Source organism: Cricetulus griseus, chromosome 3 (genome assembly GCF_003668045.3).
Source record: "Cricetulus griseus strain 17A/GY chromosome 3, alternate assembly CriGri-PICRH-1.0, whole genome shotgun sequence".
NCBI lineage: Eukaryota > Metazoa > Chordata > Mammalia > Rodentia > Cricetidae > Cricetulus > Cricetulus griseus.
In genome coordinates this window covers 133,434,540-133,454,434 of record NC_048596.1, presented here as the reverse complement: position 1 = coordinate 133,454,434, position 19,895 = coordinate 133,434,540, and the positions used below count along the sequence as shown (strand labels likewise).

The window sequence follows — 19,895 nt, the reverse complement described above, 5'->3', positions numbered from 1 at the left end:
TGGATGCATAGATGGATGGATGGATGCATGGATGCATGGATGCATGGATGCATGGATGGATGGATGGATGGATGGTAGAAAGGTGAAAGAATGAGTTGACAGTTAGATGGATTCTCCTTTTCCCCCTGCAGCCATGGCTGTAGCTCATTTCAATGTGCTTCTCATTGATGGGGTTCCTTGACCATGTCCTAGCCACCCACAGTTTGTACTCAGAGATAGATGGCTTGTCCTTTTAGTCCCTCAGCACCAACCTCAGTGGAGTCCTTCTCCCCAGGAAGCAAGGTCCCTGTAATGCCCCAGACATATGCAGAGGTACCAACTGACACTGCTGCTCAGAGAGCTCAGATGCCCTGTGCTAGGACTTCACACATCATCTGTAGTGGGCCTTAGGGAAGCCAGAATCCTATCGGTCATGCACATATGGGGCCCTCTATGAGGATATGTCACCAACTTGTCCCCAATCTCTCACCCAAACCCAAGACCTGTGGTGAGTATTTGGCCTCTCCAGAAAAACCTGCAGGAGAGGGTATGTAGCCTTAGGTCCTAGAGAGAGGCAGTTCTTGCCCTTCACCTGCTGTTGTTTTGTTAGGACAGGAAGTACAGCTTCATTCACATATCTGAGCAGCAAGAATGCACACATAACAGCATGCTGTTGGCGGAGGGCTGCAAGCCTGTGGTGACACTAAATAGCTGTCTGACATGGCAGTTCCTTCCTGTGCACCTATGTGGGAGGTCAGCCTGCTGAGTTGTGACCCTTTGCATCTCCTCTGACTGATCTCTTATGTCACTTCCTTCTCTGTCCCTCATGGCCTCCTGGCTGCAGGAATGTGGGGCTTTCACGACCGGGACCTGGTTCTGCGGAAAGCTCTCTACACCATGATGAGGACGGGTGCTGAGCGGGAAGCCCTGAAGCGGAGGTGGAGGTGGCAGCAGACACAGCAAAACAAGGAGGTTGGTACCCGCCTCTGCTGGAGCAGGGCTGCACGTGGATGCAGCCTCTGGCTGGGCTATAACCCAGAGGAGCCCTGTTACAAGCGCAGGGTGGACAGCAGCACACCTCCTACTCACACCTCCCATGCAGCTGTGGTTAGGAAAGTCTTCCTTGGCATTTACATTGCCTCAGCATGGCTAATGAAATATGTAGACATGCACTGATCTGCGATGCTCTTGGCCCCCTCGATCCAGAGGAATCCTCGGCAGCCCCTAGCCATGGTGGCATTAGCACTCTTTTCCACAAGAAGAATCGGCCTATATTTGGGGTAAAATGGCTTGTTGGCCCTTTAAGCTGTGCCTTGGTCAGCCCCAGCCAGGGTCACTCATTCTCACAGGAGTGACCTTGATAATGGGAGGACTCCCAACAGCTCTGAAATCAGGGCTGGAATTTCTGATAATACAGTAAGAGTGGCCTTCAGGGGACACCAACAGATGTGACCAGGCTGGATCCTAGTGGGACTTAGGCCAAGCTGGGTGGCCACCTTGGTGGGAGGAGGGGGTAAAGGCAGGTGAGACAGCCGCTGCTTCCTGAACCAGCTTCCCTTCGCGCCAGTCAGGGCTGGTGTACACTGAGGAGGAATGGGAGCGAGAGTGGACAGAGCTGCTAAAACTGGCCTCCAGCGAGCCTCGTACACACCTCAGCAAGAATGGCAGCGGCACAGGTGGTGGGTGAGTGCTACCCTGCTCTCCTGTGGGTCTTCCAGAGCTCCTGGATACTCAGGGCCTCAAAGAGCTTGGGGAGGAGAGGAAGCAATCCTGCATGCTAACCAGGTAGCAGAAGACAGGGAGTGCCCATTATAAATGAGGCCAACATAGGAGGGGAGAGGAGGTGGGACACAAGTACCCACGCTCCCTACACACGAGCTCATGAGAGCTGCCCAGCTCTGTCTCCCTCAGGCTCATCATACAAAGCAAACAGTAGTAGGTAGGGCACTCAGGGCATAGCCAGGCCTGGATGAGGCCTGGAGGAGCTGGTCTTTGCCACAGCTGTCATTGCGTACACAGGGCTGTGAAAACACCAGCCAATGTTTATAGAGTTTTTCCTTAATCTATTTAGTGTGTGTTTTCAAGTCACACTGAAAGCAAGAGGTCATCACACCACCGCAGCGCTTCCCAAATGGACTCCATGGATAGGATGTGTAGTCTTAGCCCCAAGGCCGTGCACACTGTGCATTCAAAAATAGCTTGCTCCTGCAGGTCAGCTCCAGCGTTCCACTGTGGGAATGAAGAGCAGGCCAGTCCAACAGGCACACTGTGGAACATTTGGCCACGAAATCTCAGAAGGTGCATTCTTTGATTTTTGCTCCTTTGTCCTGAAGGAAAAGGTATCACCCCAGAAAATGTCTCTGCCACAGCACAAAGAATGAGGACTGACACCAAGAACACAGAACTGCGCATCACCAAGAACACGTGAACCAGCCTCATGTTCACAGGCCAAGGCAGCCTCTGGGCCCACTGGGCCTAGCCCTCTGGCAGCTCCAGCTGGAGGATGCATTCCAGCAGAGCCCACAGTGGCACCATATGGAGCTGTGTTCCGACATGAGACTTGGGTGCAGAAACCCACAATTCCTATGGGCTGCTCATCGCTTAGTTTTAGTGAGATGACAGGTCAGCCCCAACAGCCCATCCTGTGTCCAGGCAGGCATATTTGAACAGTTGAAGACTCATTCCTGAAAACTTAGCTCTTGTCTGTTCCATGCCCTCCAAGTCCCAGGTGTTCCTTCCAGTCCATGTTTCCTTCACTGTTGGACTTCCCACACTTGCCAAGGAGAAGAACAAATCTCTTCTGGGAAAGCGTAGGTGGGAGAAAGGAGAGTAACAGCAATCAAGTATGATTGTCTGTTTTCCATTGCTATAACAAGTTTCCTGAAACTAGGTACTTCTAAAGAAAAAAGTGTAATATACTGTTTAGGGAATAAGCAAAAAAAAAAAAAAAGTTCATCTAGTTCTTTAGTGCTTATCTCCATTGGTTGAATCTTCGGATGTGGAACCTACAGGAATCTGTATGTTTTGTTTGGGGGAAGATGTGAATATATGTGCATTCTCAAGAATGCAGGCACATGTATGTGCATTCTCATGTGTGCCCGCACATGGATACATATAGAAGCCCCAAATTAATGCCTGTTGTCTTCCTCAGTCACCCATTTCTTTATTTATTGGGATCCATTTTCTCACTGGAGCTTACAAATTTGATAGCCTTAGCTGGCCAGCTAGCCTTGGGAATCCCTTGTCTATATCACAAGTGCTAGGATTACAGGCAGCCAGCCACCACACCTTTTATGCCTAGGTTCTGAGGAGCCTAACTCTGGCCCTCACGAGCACAACCACTGTATCCATCTGCCCAGCCAGAGCTGTTTGTTTTAAAGCAAAACTTGTTTTAAACATTCCTCTTCTACTTTCTTTCCTAAAACAACTCTACCTTCAAGTCATTTGGTAGACAAAGCAGGGTAGGGTGTCTGCAGTGGGTGGACAATGGGAGAACACAAAGGACGGTAGCAAGTGCCAAGGCCAGACAGGGTGGAGCACTGTGGGGGATGACAGCCGAGATGGGAGACTGCTTACAGGCCAAGAGATGGCTTCAAATGAGGGGGAAAGGTGGGATAGTTGCAGGCAGTTCCCCTCTGTGCAGGAGGAAGTTATAGGAAGGATGAACTTTGTCAGCATTAGGCTGCAATGAGAGTACTCATGGACTTAGCATGTCCCAGGGCAGCTGTGGGACACGACTCACAGGCAGCCAGAGAGGATGGTATATGTGCCCATACGGTCCAATCTTCTTGTGCCAAAGAATGAGGAAGTAATCCAAAAGAATGGCAAGGATATGTCATAAGGACACAGACCAAGCTGAAATAAGTGAGGATGGCCAAATCAAAGTATATTTGCACATCATAATAGCACAAACGGATTATTAGTCATTTAGTAAAAGTATAAGACAAGAACTCCACAGTGCTATCAACAAGCGTGTGAAAGAACAGAGATGTACAGAGGTTCCTAGTTCTCCAGTGGAACACGTGTTGATTATAGAGGTGAGCATCTCTGTGAGGGTGTGGCTGAGAGAAGAGCCAGTGACCGAGGCCCCACCACCGTGGTAGGACAACCTGCAAACGTCACACCACCTGAGAGGACAGTGGAGGACGACTTGGCAAATCATAGGCTAACGTCATAGAGACCCAGGATGAGAAGGTTCCACAAGACACCTGCCCTGTACTCCTCATCGTCTCGGAAGTGCCATGGTTGGGAAATACGGAGCAGCATTGTGGGCTGGGGGAGACTGAAGGAACCAGAGAGAAAGCAGCTCATGGCCCTCAGCTGGGTCCTGCATCTTACAAGTGTCACTGGGACCACTGTGAGCAGGCCTGGTGGCTGCATGTTAGCTTGTCATTTGGGTGGCTATGTCCTGGTGTGTCAAAGGTGGTCCTGTAAACAAGAATCATTCTGATCCCTCTCAGAGTAAAGAGGTGGAAGGCTGGAGAATAACTTCCAGATGGTTCTGTGTGACTTTTTGTGACTTCTGATTACTGCCACATCTTTAACTATCAAATAAAGATAGTGAACCACCAAAGAAAAAGGCAAAATGGAAGAAAGGAAGGAAGGAAGGAAGGAAGGAAGGAAGGAAGGAAGGAAGAAAGAAAGAAAGAAAGAAAGAAAGAAAGAAAGAAAGAAAGAAAGAAAGAAAGCAAGAAAGAAAGAAAGGAAATAATGTAACATGGGATCTCCCCCAAAGGCATGTTGCATGTCTTAGGATTTACAGCCTTTGTTCTAGGAGTGATGGAGACAGTGATGGCCCAGCACTCTGCACATGGAGTTCTTTCCCAGACATCCCAGGCCCCACAGCCATCCCCACCCCCTTGATGTCTTCAGGGAACTGATTCCAGAAGCCCCAGGGGACTGAAATCCATAGAGTCCATCACCTCCTGCAGTACACCATCATCACATTTAGGAGACTTAAACAAGGTCCCACCATCTAAGAGCTCTGGCTCCTTTCTCCTTAGAGGGTAGCCCTGTTGTTGAGGGACATCTAGGTCACAGTCTTCTGCCCCAGTGTCTCACAGTCTGGATGACAGTGATTCTCAGGGCCTACTCTACCCCCGAGGTTAGGCAGGAGCTTGGACCCAGGCTGGGGAGGAACTTTCTCATGACATCTTCCCAGGAACTGTTCTACAGGGTTCCTCAGACCCTGGTAGACAGGGTTCAGTGTTTGGGGGTGCACAGTTCCTACTCAGGGTCCCTTCCTTTTCTGTTCCCCACCCCAGTCTAGTATCATGACAAGATCACTCTGTTTTGTTCCCTAGTGTGGACAACTCTGAAGATCCTGTATATGAAAGCCTGGAAGAGTTCCATGTCTTTGTCCTAGCCCACATATTGCGGAGACCCATTGTGGTGGTGGCAGACACCATGCTGAGAGACTCGGGTGGCGAAGGTAGGATCCTCAGGAAACCATATTTAGTGGTGGTACAGAAAGGGTGACATCTACCTGCACATAGGCAGAGTCATCATGTCACTCTGAGACATACACCAAGATGGCATTATTCCATGTGTCTCTTCTTCCTCCAGTGCAGCACCGATCACCTGTCCTGCATGACACCAGCAAGTGACTGAGAAATCTGCCCAACCACCACAGACAGCACAGATCCCTCTGAAAGCCCCAGGCCCTGTTCCAGAGGTTCTGTAGGACAGAGTATTAGAGAGGAGAGGAGGAGGGCAGAGTGGGAGCTCTGGAGGGTAGTAGAGAGTCAGGAACTAACTGCAGGAGTAGCCAAGCTGCTGTTGTCCATCCACTGAAAGCCTGGCCCATGTGCGGCTTCTTCTTCAATGACCCCTCCCTCAGCTCCTCACACAACCTTCCCCAGATAGAGAAGTACACTGAAGCCCCAGTATGGCTAGACAATACCCCCATCCAGGTTCAGCCTGAGACAGGATATAGACCCTCGCATGTCATCCCCAATCCTGGAGCTTCTGGGAGTCCAAAGAGCTGTAGGAAGGATGGCTGAGACGCCACAGGGTTGGCTATGCTCTGAAGAGGAAGAGCCAGGAGCTGCCCCACTCAGCAGACCCCACTCTTTCCAGCACTTTCCAGTACCCAGCACTTCCCATTATGTGATTCATTTTCCATTCTGCTTGGCAGCACCGGTGCAATCCAGTTTACTCTTACTGCCATTTTTTTCCTTGTTTTGTCACTTCTAAAGATGGCATCATCCACAACATCTCTTTACTACAGCATGCCACTCAGGTGACCCCATGACATTTCACTCGGCTCCACTTAAATGTCAATCTATCCCATAGCAGAAGTCATGAACCTCCTGTAGCCCTGCCAGCCAGGCTTCAGTCTTCATGTCAGAGAAACAGCAGCCTGGCTGGGGCTGCCCTGAGGGCAGGGGCTAGCAGAATATGTGTCCTGCCCTGCACTACTCTCCTCCCTGCTGCCCAGCACCAGAGCCAGCCGCCAGGGCAGCCTGCCCATGTTTCTTCCTCTTATTAAAGACCTCAAAACGGGATTCTTATGAGGACAGAATTGTCCTGCCCAGTACAAACTGAGTGAAGGGGGGCATTAAAAGGACCTTAGAGACCATTCTAAAGGTCCCTGTGCTCTGCTCCGAGGAGGTTTCGAGTCCCACTCTGAGGCCAAAGGCAATGTTCTTTGTGAACAAAACCCCAGATGCTAGGCTGGTGGTATGGCTCAGTGGGTAGACAGCTTGCCTAGCATGCACAAAGCCCTGGTTCCATTCCAGCACTACATAAAATGGGCATGGTGGTACATGCCTGTAATCCCAGAACTCATGGGGCCAAGTCAAGAGAATCAGAAGTTCAAGGTCATCTTCAGCTATGTAGTGAGTCAGGGCTACATGAGACCTTTTTCAGTGGGGAAAAGAAAAGAAGGAGAGAAAGAGCTACTGCTTGGGGCAGGTGTTTATGGAAGTGGTTTTTAGACTTCTCTTCCCTTGTTCTTCATAAGAACATGAACAGGATGGTGTCTCATCACACAAAGATAGCATCTCTACTTCTTGTGTTCCACCTGATCTGCAGCTCAGTATCAGAGCTCTCTGGCTTGTCCCTTCTGTTCCACAGAAGTCATTTTCAAAATATGCACCAGGCACTATCGGGACATGTAGGTCCTGCCTGTGTGTGAACATTAGAAGAGAAAGGACAGGGTGGACTTCTAGACAAGCTAGTGGGTGATATCGCTGACCATCTTGGGCAATGGTCTTAGCCCTGACCCTGCCACTCTTTTGACTATGGTGTAGCTCTTGGGCACAGGCTACCCAGACAGATCACCATGGAAACCTTCAGTCCTGGCCTTGCTCACTAATTCTACTCCCCCTCCCCACATCGACCCACCACTCCCTTTCTCTGTACTCCCTTCCCCACTCTTCCACTCCGCCTCTACCCTGTCTGTACCCACAGCGTTTGCACCCATCCCATTTGGAGGGATCTACCTGCCCCTGGAGGTGCCCCCCAACAGGTGTCACTGTTCGCCCCTGGTTCTGGCCTATGATCAAGCGCATTTCTCAGCCCTTGTGTCCATGGAACAGAGAGACCAGCAGAGAGAACAAGGTTGGTCCAGCTCCTGAGACATGATGGGGTAAGGTGGTGTGGAGGGATGGAGGAAGCTGGAGATGTGGTATGTGTGGACAACTGCCTAGAGCACATGCACACACAAGGAGCAGCCATGGTGTCTGCATAGCCATGCCCAGTAGGTATGCATATGTGTTCACAAACAGCAATAGCATTAGAGGTAAGGGTCCACCTAAACCACTTAGGAAATGAGGTACCACTGCCTGTACTTAGCTGTTGGTTTCTGTCATGGGCATATGTAAATTTTCTATAATTTAACTAATTTTAACTGACACATAAAATCAAGTGTATTCGTGTTGTATTTCAGTGTATATACACTATGTAGTACTCTAGTCAGGGAAAACGTATCTACCTTCTCCAACATTTATTACTTCTTATGTTGAAAATGTTCAAAATCCTTGCTTTTAGCCTTTTGAAATACATGCTGTGTCCTTAGAGGGGATTTTAGCTGTAAAACTAATTATTGCTAATGTCCTATGTGAATTTTTGTATAGATGCAATCCACCTTAGATAGAGTTGGAAAACAAAGTCCCTTCAGAGCAAGTATTGGCAAGCTGTGGCCCAGCACTTAGTTTGCAAATAGTTTTTTACTAGCACACAGCCAAGCTCATTGCCTGACATTTTCCCTGTGGCTGCTTTGCAATTGGGCAGCAGACTATGTGTGTGGCCTGATGGCCTCTGACATTCATTTGCTAGCACTGTTCATGAAAGGATGCCCACTCCTGCTTACACTAGTAAGCTTTTGAACCAAAAAGTCAACACTTTATCTATGAATCACTATAGTTAGGTTTCCCGAAAAAAGCTATCTCAGTGCTGATGGGCAGACCTGACCAGCGCCACGTGCTATGCACAGTGCACACCTGTGGCTATCAGTAAGGCACTGGTGGGGCTGATTTATAGCCGCTGTGCTGTCCTGCTGGCAAAGAGGACATTCGTTTGCTCTCTCATGTTAGCTATGATGGATATGTGAGTGGTGTCTGAGTAGAGCAGACAGGCTTTCGTGTTGCCACGAAATCTATACTTATTTTCAGTATAGATTGGAATTTTCCTCAGGAGACTGAAAGTCAGTGTTTTAGGGTTCCTGACCTTAAATGTGGTTCTAGGAAACCCCAGGTGGTTGGTCCAGGGCTTCCACAAGCTGGAAGCTTGGGGTGACCCTCCTGACTCTTTACACTGAGGATATCAGAGCCTCCACATCCTGTCCCTTCCTGTGGACAACTGGCAAGGTGGGACATAGACAATGTCCAGGCCCTACCTCCTCCAGCCCCTATCAAGCACCCTTCCACATATGTTCCTGGTCTGATGGCCAGTCAGAGAGTCTGCAGGTCTGGGATGGGATCTGAATCCCTGGCCCCCTCCCCAAAAGCCAAATCAAACCCCAGCTCACATGCTGTATAGCCAGAAATGGGTCCCAGCATTGAAGGTAACAGACAGTTGTTCATCACTCTCTCACTACCTCTGACCACCAAAAGAGGCTCTCCATTGCCAAAGCCTGGTGCCTGGTGCCTGCCTCCTTCCCTATGGTTTTGCTTTGCTTCTGTTTTAGTTTGGTCTGAGATGAGGTCTTCCTCCATTGTCCAGGATAGCCTCCAGACCCCTGGACTCAGTGATCTTCCTGCTTCAGATCTCTCAGTTGCTGAAACCCTATGCACATGAAGGCAACCACCCTTCACACTATAGCCCTTGCAGGGCAAAAGCCTTCCTCAGGGTGTGGTGTGGGCCAGGACTGGGCCTCCTTGTCAAGTGTCCCAAGATCCCCTGAGGTCTGCTTCAAGTTCACAGTTTCAGATCCCCCCAGAGGTCTTCCAGCTGCAACCTCCAAATGCCTTTCCCGTGACATGATAGCTGTGAGAGGTACTCACTCTAGGAAATGTGGCAGAGTGAGGGTGTTTCACCCTGAGGGACAAGCTTTTTCCATGTTCTGGCCCCAGAGCATAGTGCAGATAACTCTTGGGTTCTGTGGCTGTCTGAGTCCCTCCAGGGTCTCTGTGTGTCCTGCCTCCTAGGCCACTACATGCCCAGAACTGCACATTTGCCCTGCCAGTTCTCACAGACCAAGTTAGAGCCCTGGAGAGGATGCAGGGTCTATGGAAGATATACCTCTATAGAGCTATTACCAACAGTGGCTCTGCCATCAGCCAAGGGAGACACTGTAGATGTGGGTAGCTGACATCCTGGATGGCCCAAAACCTGAATACATTGTCCCTGTGTGTGGCCTTCCCCCACAGTAGGCACTCACCAACTGCCAACACAGCAGCAAAACTAGCATTGATATTTCTATGTTTCTCCATGACTTCACTGTGGCTGTGGGCCTTGATAACAGGCTTTGATTACTTTTATTTACTTACTAAGTTAAAAAAGCTTCCCCTTTCTGCTTCAAGGAAGTACTTCCTGGCTTCTCCTTGCATGCAGGTCTAAATCCCATCATTGCTGCTTTGTACTCTGGGGCCCATGGATAAGGGGTGGCATGCACAAGCACAGAGGTCCCTGACTGACAGCAGACAGCTAATGACAGCATCTACTGTGTGGTCTCAGTGACAAAGGGATGCTTCGCGCACATGAGAGGTGTGAAGTTTCTTCACACAACTCAGAGCAATACACAGTTTCATCTTGTGAATTGTTGGTTTCTGGAATTTTCTATGAAATATTTTAAATCATGGCCATCTATAATGAAACTGCAGAAGCTTCAGATGAAGGAGCTCCTGCTTCGCTATTCCATTCCCTGTGCCGCCCGCAGAGAACCAGTAGAAGAGCCTCTGTTCCCCCACTGCCCACGTTAGCCATATACTCCTTTATCCTGTGATGGAAGGACAAGAGCAGTCCCACGGGCATGTACTGAGCAACATCTCTGCATCCCTCCTTAGACCTCTCTCCACTATTTAGGGAGAGGAAGACATGTGACAAGCATTCGGGACCGTAGTCTAATGGGAAGGGCAGGTAGACCGGGGTGGGGCTTGGAACTGGTCTTGGAACTGACCAGTCATGATGCAGGTACAAAAGTAGCCTGGACAGAAGTGACAGGCTGTTATAAAATGCCAGTGACCTAGCAGAGCAGACTCATGTGTCCAGTGTAGTGCAGAGTGACCCTGTGCTGTCCAGAGCAGGGCAGGAGGATCCTGTGCTGTCCAGAGCAGGGCAAGACAAGTCTGGGCTGTTCAGGACAGGGCTTGGGACAGACTCACACTGTGTGCATTACCAAATGCCTTTTCTTCCTATAATTGCCTTTTCACTGGAAAGAAAGGCAGCCCTTCCTTGAAGACTTGTGCTAAGCTGAGCTTCCCATTTGGCATTCCTAGTTATGAAGCAGCCTAAGAAATAAAGTATAGTGGGGAGAAAAAAGACGTGCTGTGTTTCCGAGCAGCTCCGCTGGGAGTTGCACTTTTTCGCTAGCAGTGTCTGCTCATCAGGGAAAGGCCCAAATACAGAAACTGGATCCTTACTAACAGGCCTTGTCTGGAAACACTAAGCTGGCTGCTAGGCTCTCAGACAGATGAGTGGCTCATTCTCCTAGCAATCAAGAATGTCAGAGGTTCATGGCTATTGTCTTGGGTGCAAGCTCTACCTAATGGTCACTCACACCCTCTCCAGCTCAAGATTCAAGGGTAGAGTGTGCTCGTCTAGCAGTGGTGCCAGCATCTGACTTGGTGACACAGTCCTCTGCTTCCCACCCTCCTATGTACACACCTTTCTTTCCTTCAGCTAGGGTCTAAACAAGAGCCTCACCGACAGCTTCAGAGCCTGAGGTCAGCTGGCTGTGTTGGGCTCTACCCTAGTACCACCTAGCTTGAATGAAGCATGACACTGCCTGTAAATACCTGTCAACCCTCAAAGATGAGGTTCTGGAGCTGGAGAGATGGCTCAGTGGTTAAGAACACTCGCTGCTCTTGCAGGGGACCAGGTTCATTTCCCAGTTCTATGTAGCTTACAACCACCTATAACTCCAGTTTCAGGGAACTGACACTCTCTTCTGGCCTTTGAGGGTACTAAGCAATCATGAGTTACACATACATACATGCAGGCATTTACAACATGCACATAAAATAAAAATAAATCTCTAAAAATTAAAAAAATGAGTCACCATGCCATCCCCATCCCTGAGGCCAGGCAGCTTTCTTACCATGGTCTTCTCCCCTCACAGTACACACGAACACCAATTGGATATCTTCACAGGAAACAAAGCCCAACTCATAGTGACCTAGGCTGGATGTGTTTGCCTTTGTAATGGCTTGCAGCCCAGAAGCATGCGGCCCTCCACCTGAGGCTTGCAGAATGCCCCAGGACCAGAAACCAGGTCCCCCTTGATTGACCATGGTTGGGTCTAGGGTGGGAAATTGGGGCAGAGATCCAGGATCATCACATCTTGCCAGAAAGCAAGATGCTGCCTAAAATACCTGTGTGTTGTCAGAGGGCAAGTCCAGATGGAGAAGTGCATGACGGGCAAGCAGAGATGGTGAAGATGGACTGGAAGGGCCCAGGCCTCTGGAGGATGGCTGCATGCTGGGGATTTCCTCATCTTGTGATCGGGTGCTCTGAGTCACTGGATCCTGTGGGAACTAGTCATTGGAGGGAGTGTAGGGCAAATCCTGTGTCCCTAGGAAGTGCAGAGAGCATGACTCTCTGAACTGAGGCCCTGCAGTTTATTGTGCAGGGATTATGGAGTGAGTGATGTTTCCCTGAAGTTCACATGTTGGTGTCTTCACCCGCAGTGTGTCACAGTGTGACTGTATTTGCAGCCAAGGTCTTTAAAGAGATTGAAACTCAAGTGGCCCCTGACCCAGTACACCTCTGTATGGAGAGGAAATCGTGGTGTCATGATGCACACCTGTAATCACCAGCACATGGGAACTGAGCAGGAGGACACCGAGTTACAGCAGCCTGGGCCACAAAAAGAAACTCTCTAAAAGAGGGAGAGAGAGAGAGAGAGAGAGAGAGAGAGAGAGAGAGAGACAGACAGACAGACAGACAGACAGACAGACAGACAGACAGACTGACTGACTTAGGTTTCACAAGACCATGTGAGGACGCAGAGAGGGTAGCTATTCCCAAGCCAAGGGAGAAGGTCAGGAGAATGTGCCCTGATGAAGACTTAGAACCCAGAATGTGAAGAGATACACCCTCTGCTGTTCGAGCCCCAGGCTGTGGTGGTGGTGAAGTGACCATGGACTTTAATAAGACCAGTTCTTCAAGCAAGTCAGAGTGTCTGGGTTTAGCCAAAAGTCACAAAACTATAAAGCCAAGCCACCCATTACCTCCTCATCTCCTTTCTCTAAAGCCCTTGACCTACAGTGAGCCTGGTGCCTCTGGAGGGACATTCCTCCCAGAGGGTGGATCCCAGCTCCAATCCTCCCCTCCCCGTGGTGGCACCAAGCCACAGCATTGTAAGGACCATGAGTTGCTTCTACAAGAGCTTCCAGGGAAGCCAGGAGGCACTACAGTGGTTTGAATGGGCATTCCCCCAGAGGCTCACATGCTTGAATACTTGGTCCTCAGTTGGTGGAACTGTTTGGGAAGGATTAGGAGGTGTGGACCTGTGTGCAATTCCCAGTGCTCGCTATCTATCTCATGGCTGTGGATTAAGATGTGAGCTCCCAATTGACCCTTGGCATCATGAACTCTAACATTCTGAAATAGTACGACAAATTACTCACCCTCTTTTCTGAGTTATATTGGTCATGGTAGGCACCAGTAGGCATGAATCCAGGGGTCCTCACTCCTGGTTATGGCTTCTTCAACACCCTACTTGCAATTTGACTTGATAAATAAATACCTTGAGAGCTTTCACAGAAGAAATGGGAAAGCACTCATTTTCTGTGGCCATACAACCATGGAAGATGATGGGGAAAGACATGCTTGGAATTCTCTGTCACCCTCTCCTCTGTCACTGAGCCAGCCCAGCTTGAACCCAGGACTTGAGACTGGTAGGTTCCTGAGTAAGCCACAGAATGGCCCAGCACATGTCATCACAAGTAAAGGCAGCCATGTTGTCAGACTGCTGCAACTCCTCTTCCCTTGTTAGTAGAAACTCCCCTTGCCTATGTGTAGTGAGAAGTTTTATATTACTTTTTTATTATATGAGAAGTTGCTTCATTGCTCCAGTGTAGTTCAGTCAGGGTAGGCCAACACCCAAGCTCATCTAGATAAGCAATGACCACCCAGAAAACCCTGAGTATTAAAGACTTGAAGCCATGTGCCACCTGCCCAAGAAGTGTGTGTAGTTGGACTAGAACCATTCTGGACACCAAGAAGACCCTAGGGGTTATTGGGTGGAATAGGGGAGGGAAGCCAGCAGCCTTACAGGTAGGAATGTGCCCTGCTGTCCAAGCCCTGAGTCTCCTAGGCATGGCTCTGGAAGGGTAATGAGGAAGGTGGGCTCCCTGAAGAGCCATTTTAAATTCATGGAGTGCTTGAATGCCTTTTAAAAGGAGGAACTTCTGGGCCCTGCTTATCCAGAGGTTTCTGACTCAGTTCACCACAGTAACTTCCTTGGCCAGTGTATGCTGTATTCTGATGGTCTGTCGCTGTCTGGACCCACCATCTAATCCAGGTTTATACCTGTGCAAATTGAGAAAAGAAGCAGACAAGAAATGAGATAGAGTTGGGAGGGCACCTGGGGAATACCAGGGTCATCCCAAATTTATTGTTCAAAGGCTTCCTTTCCAATTCTACAAGGAACAGAGTAATTACCTCTTTAATACCCAAAACATCAAGTAACTATATCCTGAGTTAAGTGTTCTGTTGTTCAGGCAGGACATGCAGCAACCACCTTAGGCCAAGCATCCTGTTGCACTTACATCTTAGGCCAGACAGCTTCACTTTTTCATCTTGGAGGAGCAAGGGCAGAAAAAAAAAAAAAAAAAAAAAAAAAAAACCTCTCTGACATTAAGTCAAAATGGAATGGAGTTGATCCTATGGGTTCCCACATGTCACCTACTCAGTATATGTCACCAAATGATGCTCCTGCCACCTGTTATAACTGAAGGCAATTTTTTAAAGTGAAACTTGGCAGACTCCTAAAGACCCAAGCCCCCAAGTCACCCTATGATAAAAGCCACTAAATTTAGGAACACTCCATTAGCCTCAAAATAGGATAAAATGTGTTCTAGGCTGCAAGTAGAGGCTCCCCCTCACTCCTCACTCCCCTCCTCCTTTTCCTTGGCAGTGTGACTGCATGCATCCAATCTGGTGTGTAACAATGCACACAGCTTTTCTTCACCTCCTCATACAAGGGTCTTGCCTGTGCTCAGTCCTCTGAAGAGCACTCTGCCTCCTTCCAGCTGCTGCTGCCACCTCCAACCATCTCCACATTCAGGAATCCCCCTGTCCTCCCCAGGCCAGACTTGTGACAGAGGAGAGAGAAGACTTGAGGCAAAAGTTGTATCTGGTAGAATAGTCTACCTGCAGCCAGGCCAAGTGGGAAAGCCTTAGCCAGTTCTTTTAGGGCCTTTTATATAGAACATACATATTTTCTTAAAAGCTTACACAAATGATGACCATCTTTTTTCTCCAAGGGAATACTGGCTGGTCCTTTGGCCTCATAATACCCTAGTCCCTGGTTCTTCATCAAGCTACAGGAAGCAGGTTGCTGTACCCATAGGCAAAGCTCCAATGAGACGCCCTGTCATCTTCAAATTGGCCTGCCAGGGGAACTCTCTGAGAGCCTAGTGCAGGGCATTTCATTCTGGCTTTAGAGCAAATGGCTGAGTTATGAAAACACACGATCAACTGGCAAGAGAGCAGAGGGGCCATGTAGTTCACTGAACATAGGAATCAGAAAGAAGTTTGGAAATCATCACTAACAGGCCCCACTCACACTGCTTCAACTCAAGAGTTTTCAACTTTACAATGATGAAGAGACATATTCAGTGGAAACCATACTTGGGAGTTTGAGTTTGGTCTTTTCTTGCACAGTGTTCCTCTCATGATGCTGGAGCGGCATCCAGCATAGGTCCCCATCAGCCCTGCAATCACATAGAACTCTGTCTGCACCCTGTAGTGTACTTTTGTTCAAGGTGCACAGCAGGATATAGGTAATATAGATTTCCCTTTATGGCTTTCTCCACTTATGGTGGACTTACAAAAGCATAACCCTATCATAAGTCAGGAGGCATCTATACAATAGATTTATTGTTGTCCTGAAATGAAATTACTCGGTATTATTTGCCATTTTGAAGAAAGTGTCTATGTGATACCCTAGCACAAGGAAAAATAAAAGGCAACTAATTGTGAGTGATCTTCCCATCACTAGAACAAAATCCTCATGATAGCTAACATACAAAGAGAAAAACTTTGTTTGGTCTTAAGGGTTTATACATTCCATTGCTTTGGATCTCTACTGAGCTGTCATTGTGATAGAAATACAGTGGAGAAATCCACTTATATCACAAGCCACAGAACAACAGAGAGAAAGAAAGGTCATGGTCCTATAATCTCCTTCAAAGGGACATACACAGTGGCCAAGGACCTAGGCCAAATCACCACCAGCATGTAAAGATAAGTCTTTACTCCACCTGCCCGAGCCCCGCCACCACGAGGGCGCCCAGAATAACACAGAGTCTTATATTAGTTTACAATGCTGCTGGCCAGTTGACTAGGATTTCTTATATGCTAGCTCAGTCTTAATTATCATAAATCTATATATTTTATAAGATTTATCTTATAGAGGACACCTTTGGCTGGCATCCTCTTCCCAGGATCACATGGCGGCTCCTAAGCAGAGAGCAGGAGGAAGGGTCTGCCTGCTATATATGTCACTTCCTGCCTGGATCACCAGACTCCTTTACTACATTTCCCAGAATCCTCCTCAACTCCTAGTCCCACCTATCTTGCTTTCCTATTGGCAAACAGTACTTTATTTATCAACTAATAAGACAAACATATATACAGAAGGATTTTCCCCATCACCAGCAGGCCACACTCATAGTGCTTCAACTCAGAGTTTTCAACTTTACAACAGTGGAGAGACACTTTCAGTAAAAACCATAACTGGAATTTTGCATTTTGATCCAACTAGGCCCACCTCCCTCAGGCTCCATTCTTTCCCTCAAAATCTACCACCTTCTACAGCATCATCCTGGAGTTCAAGCCTTCAAAACCCCAAGGGCCATGTCCTAGTGTCGTTCTTTGTTGCTGTGATAAATACCATGTGAGGTGGGGGGAGGCCGGGGCATTCTGTTAGTCGCCTTATGACTCTCCATCATGGAGGGAAGTTAGGACAGAAACTCAGGGCAGAAATCTGGAGTCAGGAACTGAAGCAAAGGCCATGGAGGAGTGCTGCCTACTGGCTTGCTCCCATGGCCTTCTCAGCTTTCTTACACCACCCAGGAACATCTGCCAGGGATGGTACCACCATCAATCACAATCAAGACAATGCTCCATAGGATCACACACATGCAAATCCAATAGGGGCATTTTCTCAACTGAGATTCCCTCTCCACAGATTATCTAGCCTATGTCAAGTTGAACAAAAAAGGCAAACCAGCAAAAATTGATCCTTTCTCAACTTGACACACACACACACACACAAAAAAAAAAAAAAAAAAACACATCACTATTAAACCATAACCTCCCCTTTCTTGTTTGCTCCCAAAATTATGTTACTGTTATAAAATATAACTTTATGGTAACAATTTTTTAAGATTTTTATTTATTATGTATATAGTATTCTGTCTGCATATTTGCCTGCACACCAGTAGAAGACACAAGATCTCATTATAGATGGTTTGTGAGCCACCATGTGGTTTCTGGGAATTGAACTCAGGACCTCTAGAAGAGCAGCCAGTGCTCTTAACCTCTAAGCCATCTCTCCAGCCCTAAAATACAACTTTAAAAATTCTACAGTCCTTAAAACATTCAAACACTTTAAAAGTCCAAATTCTCTTTTACTATATCCAAAGTTACTCAACTGTGGTCTCATATAAAATAAAAAAATAAGTTATATACTTCCTTATTCCAAGAGGGAAGAACCAGGGCACAGTCACAATCAAATCAAAGCCAAATTCCAACAGTGAAAAAAAAAAAAAAAACCTCATTATCAAACGTCTGGGATTCACTAACAATTGTCTCAGCTTCCAAATGTTTACTTCTCCAACTCTGCCGTCCACAGTACACATGGCTTGTCTCATAGGTTCCGGACAGCTCCATTCCACACCTGCTATGTCTTTGCTGGTCACATCACAGTCGTAGTATCTCTGGTATGCTGGAGTCTCTATTGCAATTGGTCTGTTATGTTCACCAATGGTCTCTCTTCAGGGACTCTGACCCTGTCACATGGTGCCAAACTTTGGCTTTTCTCTATGACCCTTTCAGTCCTGCAACTTTCATGCCACCAAAAAACGTGGGAGACTCTTACACATTACCAAGTTCAGCTTCCAGCTTGAGATGCAGCCTTGGCCCACTCTGGATCACAGATTCTGTGTGCTGGCCCTGAACAAATACTTCCAGAAGATCTCAATTTAATAATGCTGGTCTCTTATTAATCACAGCTGATATCTCACCCCAACTAAAAAGCATCAGTCCCAGTAAAGTGAAGGCTTCAATTCAGTACTTCTCTGGTCTCTTGTTAATCATATCTGATTCTGCCAGGTAGTGGTGGTGCACACCTTTAATCTCACCTCTCGGGAAGCAGAGGCAGGCGGATCTTTGTGAGTTTGAGACCAGTCTGATCTACAGTGAGTTTCAGGACAGCCAGAGAAACCCTGTCTCAAAAACAAACAAACAAAAAAATCATAACTGATTCTTCATCCACAGCTACTAAAAAAGATTCTTAATTTAAATATATCACATGAATGACCTTTATGGAGTCTTTGCTTCCCTCAAAACTTCACAAGCCAGGCCTCCATCATCTGTCAAAACGTCACAAGTTTCACAAGACCTCCATCATCTGCCTTTCTTTCTCAACACTCTTGGCTTCCACATTCCCAAAGACCCACCCATTAAACTCTGAGTTCCAAACACCTCCATAGTCCATCATGTCCATCATGTCCATCATGTCCACCACAATAATACCCCATGATACTAGGACCAATTTCTGTCCTAGTTTGTTTTCTATTGCTGTGAAAATCACCAAATCCAAATGGTGGAGCACAGAGCTTTTTTGTTTGCTTGAGTTTAGATTTGATTGGGTTTGGTTTTTGTTTTGTTTTTTGCTGTTGTTTGTTTGTTTTGTTTTGACTACACATCATGATAGCAATCCATCGTTGAAGTAAGTCGAAGCAGAACTCAAGGCAAGAGCCTGGAAACAGAAACTGAAACAGAGGCCATAGAGGAATGCTGCCTACTGGCATGCTTGCCATGCCTTTCTCAGCTTGATTTCTTATACCACCCAGAAACACTCGCTAGGAGTAGTGTGGTCTGTGGACTGGGCCCTCCGGCCCTCTCACATCACGTTAGAATCAAGACAGTGTCCTATAGGCCCATCTAATGGGGCATTTTCTCAACTGAGATATCTCTTCCCAGATGAGCCTGTACTATGCCAAGTTGACAAAAAGCCAACCAGCATAGGCTACTTATTCAAATGGCACTCATGTGTGATAAGCTAATGTGAGTGCTGTCTGTGGGTGCTCAGACCCTGTGTGGCATTGGCACATCCAAGTGCCTCCATCACAGATGCAGGCATCCATGTGTCCTGAGTGATGGTCTCAAATATCTAACAGAGTCTGCATCTGATGGCAAGATTTCCCAAAATACCAACCAACTGAAGAAAGAGTGCACAGCATGACACATTCAGCCTTACCTGTCTCACTGCAGCCTCTCTGGGTACAGAGGGTGCAGGTATTCTCTGTCCCCACGTGACGGCTCTGGGCTAGGACAGCAGGTTCTTTCACACAGGGCTGGTGCACTGGCCCTGGTGGATCGCATTGCATGTACTTTCTGTGCACAGGTGGGTTTCTGAGTCCTTCCCAGGAGTGACTGCTTAGCCTTCATGGCTAAGCATCCCCCACTTCACAGAGGAGGCACATGAGGCAGGAGAGCCCGTCTCCAGGGAATGGCCACAGTCACAAAGCAATGTAGTAGCAGATGAGTAGAGTGGATGCTATGCCTTCCGAAAGGGGAGAGTCTTCCTACAAAGGCACCTATCCAGTGATTGCATAGTGTGCAAGCATTAGAGAGAGGCCTTGGAAAGTGGTGTCTCTGGTTAGCACTTGCATGGACTCACACCACACTTGGACCTGGTGATTCAGGAGCCTTCAAAGTTAGAGAAAATAAGGGAAGCCAGGACTGCATTGCCTCACAAGGGCTACTGCGGGAGAGTATGTGAGGTGATTGCCAAGATATAACTCTTAAATACAAACAGCTGGCGTACACTAAAGTCAAGAAACCCTGGAGTGTCCTAG

The 19,895-nt window shown here is 47.9% G+C and overlaps 1 protein-coding gene across 2 annotated transcripts in view; it reads left to right on the top strand.

The window, feature by feature from the left end:
- Otud7a (OTU deubiquitinase 7A) overlaps positions 1-19,895 on the top strand; it is a 119,607-nt gene that overhangs the window by 86,776 nt on the left and 12,936 nt on the right. Inside the window, exons 5-8 of one of the 2 annotated variants that reach the window (XM_035442473.1) lie at positions 824-951; positions 1,568-1,662; positions 5,283-5,410; positions 7,393-7,542. In XM_035442473.1, the coding sequence (XP_035298364.1) occupies positions 824-951; positions 1,568-1,662; positions 5,283-5,410; positions 7,393-7,542 (501 nt within the window). Of the gene's footprint in view, positions 1-823; positions 952-1,546; positions 1,663-5,282; positions 5,411-7,392; positions 7,543-19,895 lie in introns of both variants that reach the window. The other variant, XM_035442472.1, reaches the window with a different exon arrangement.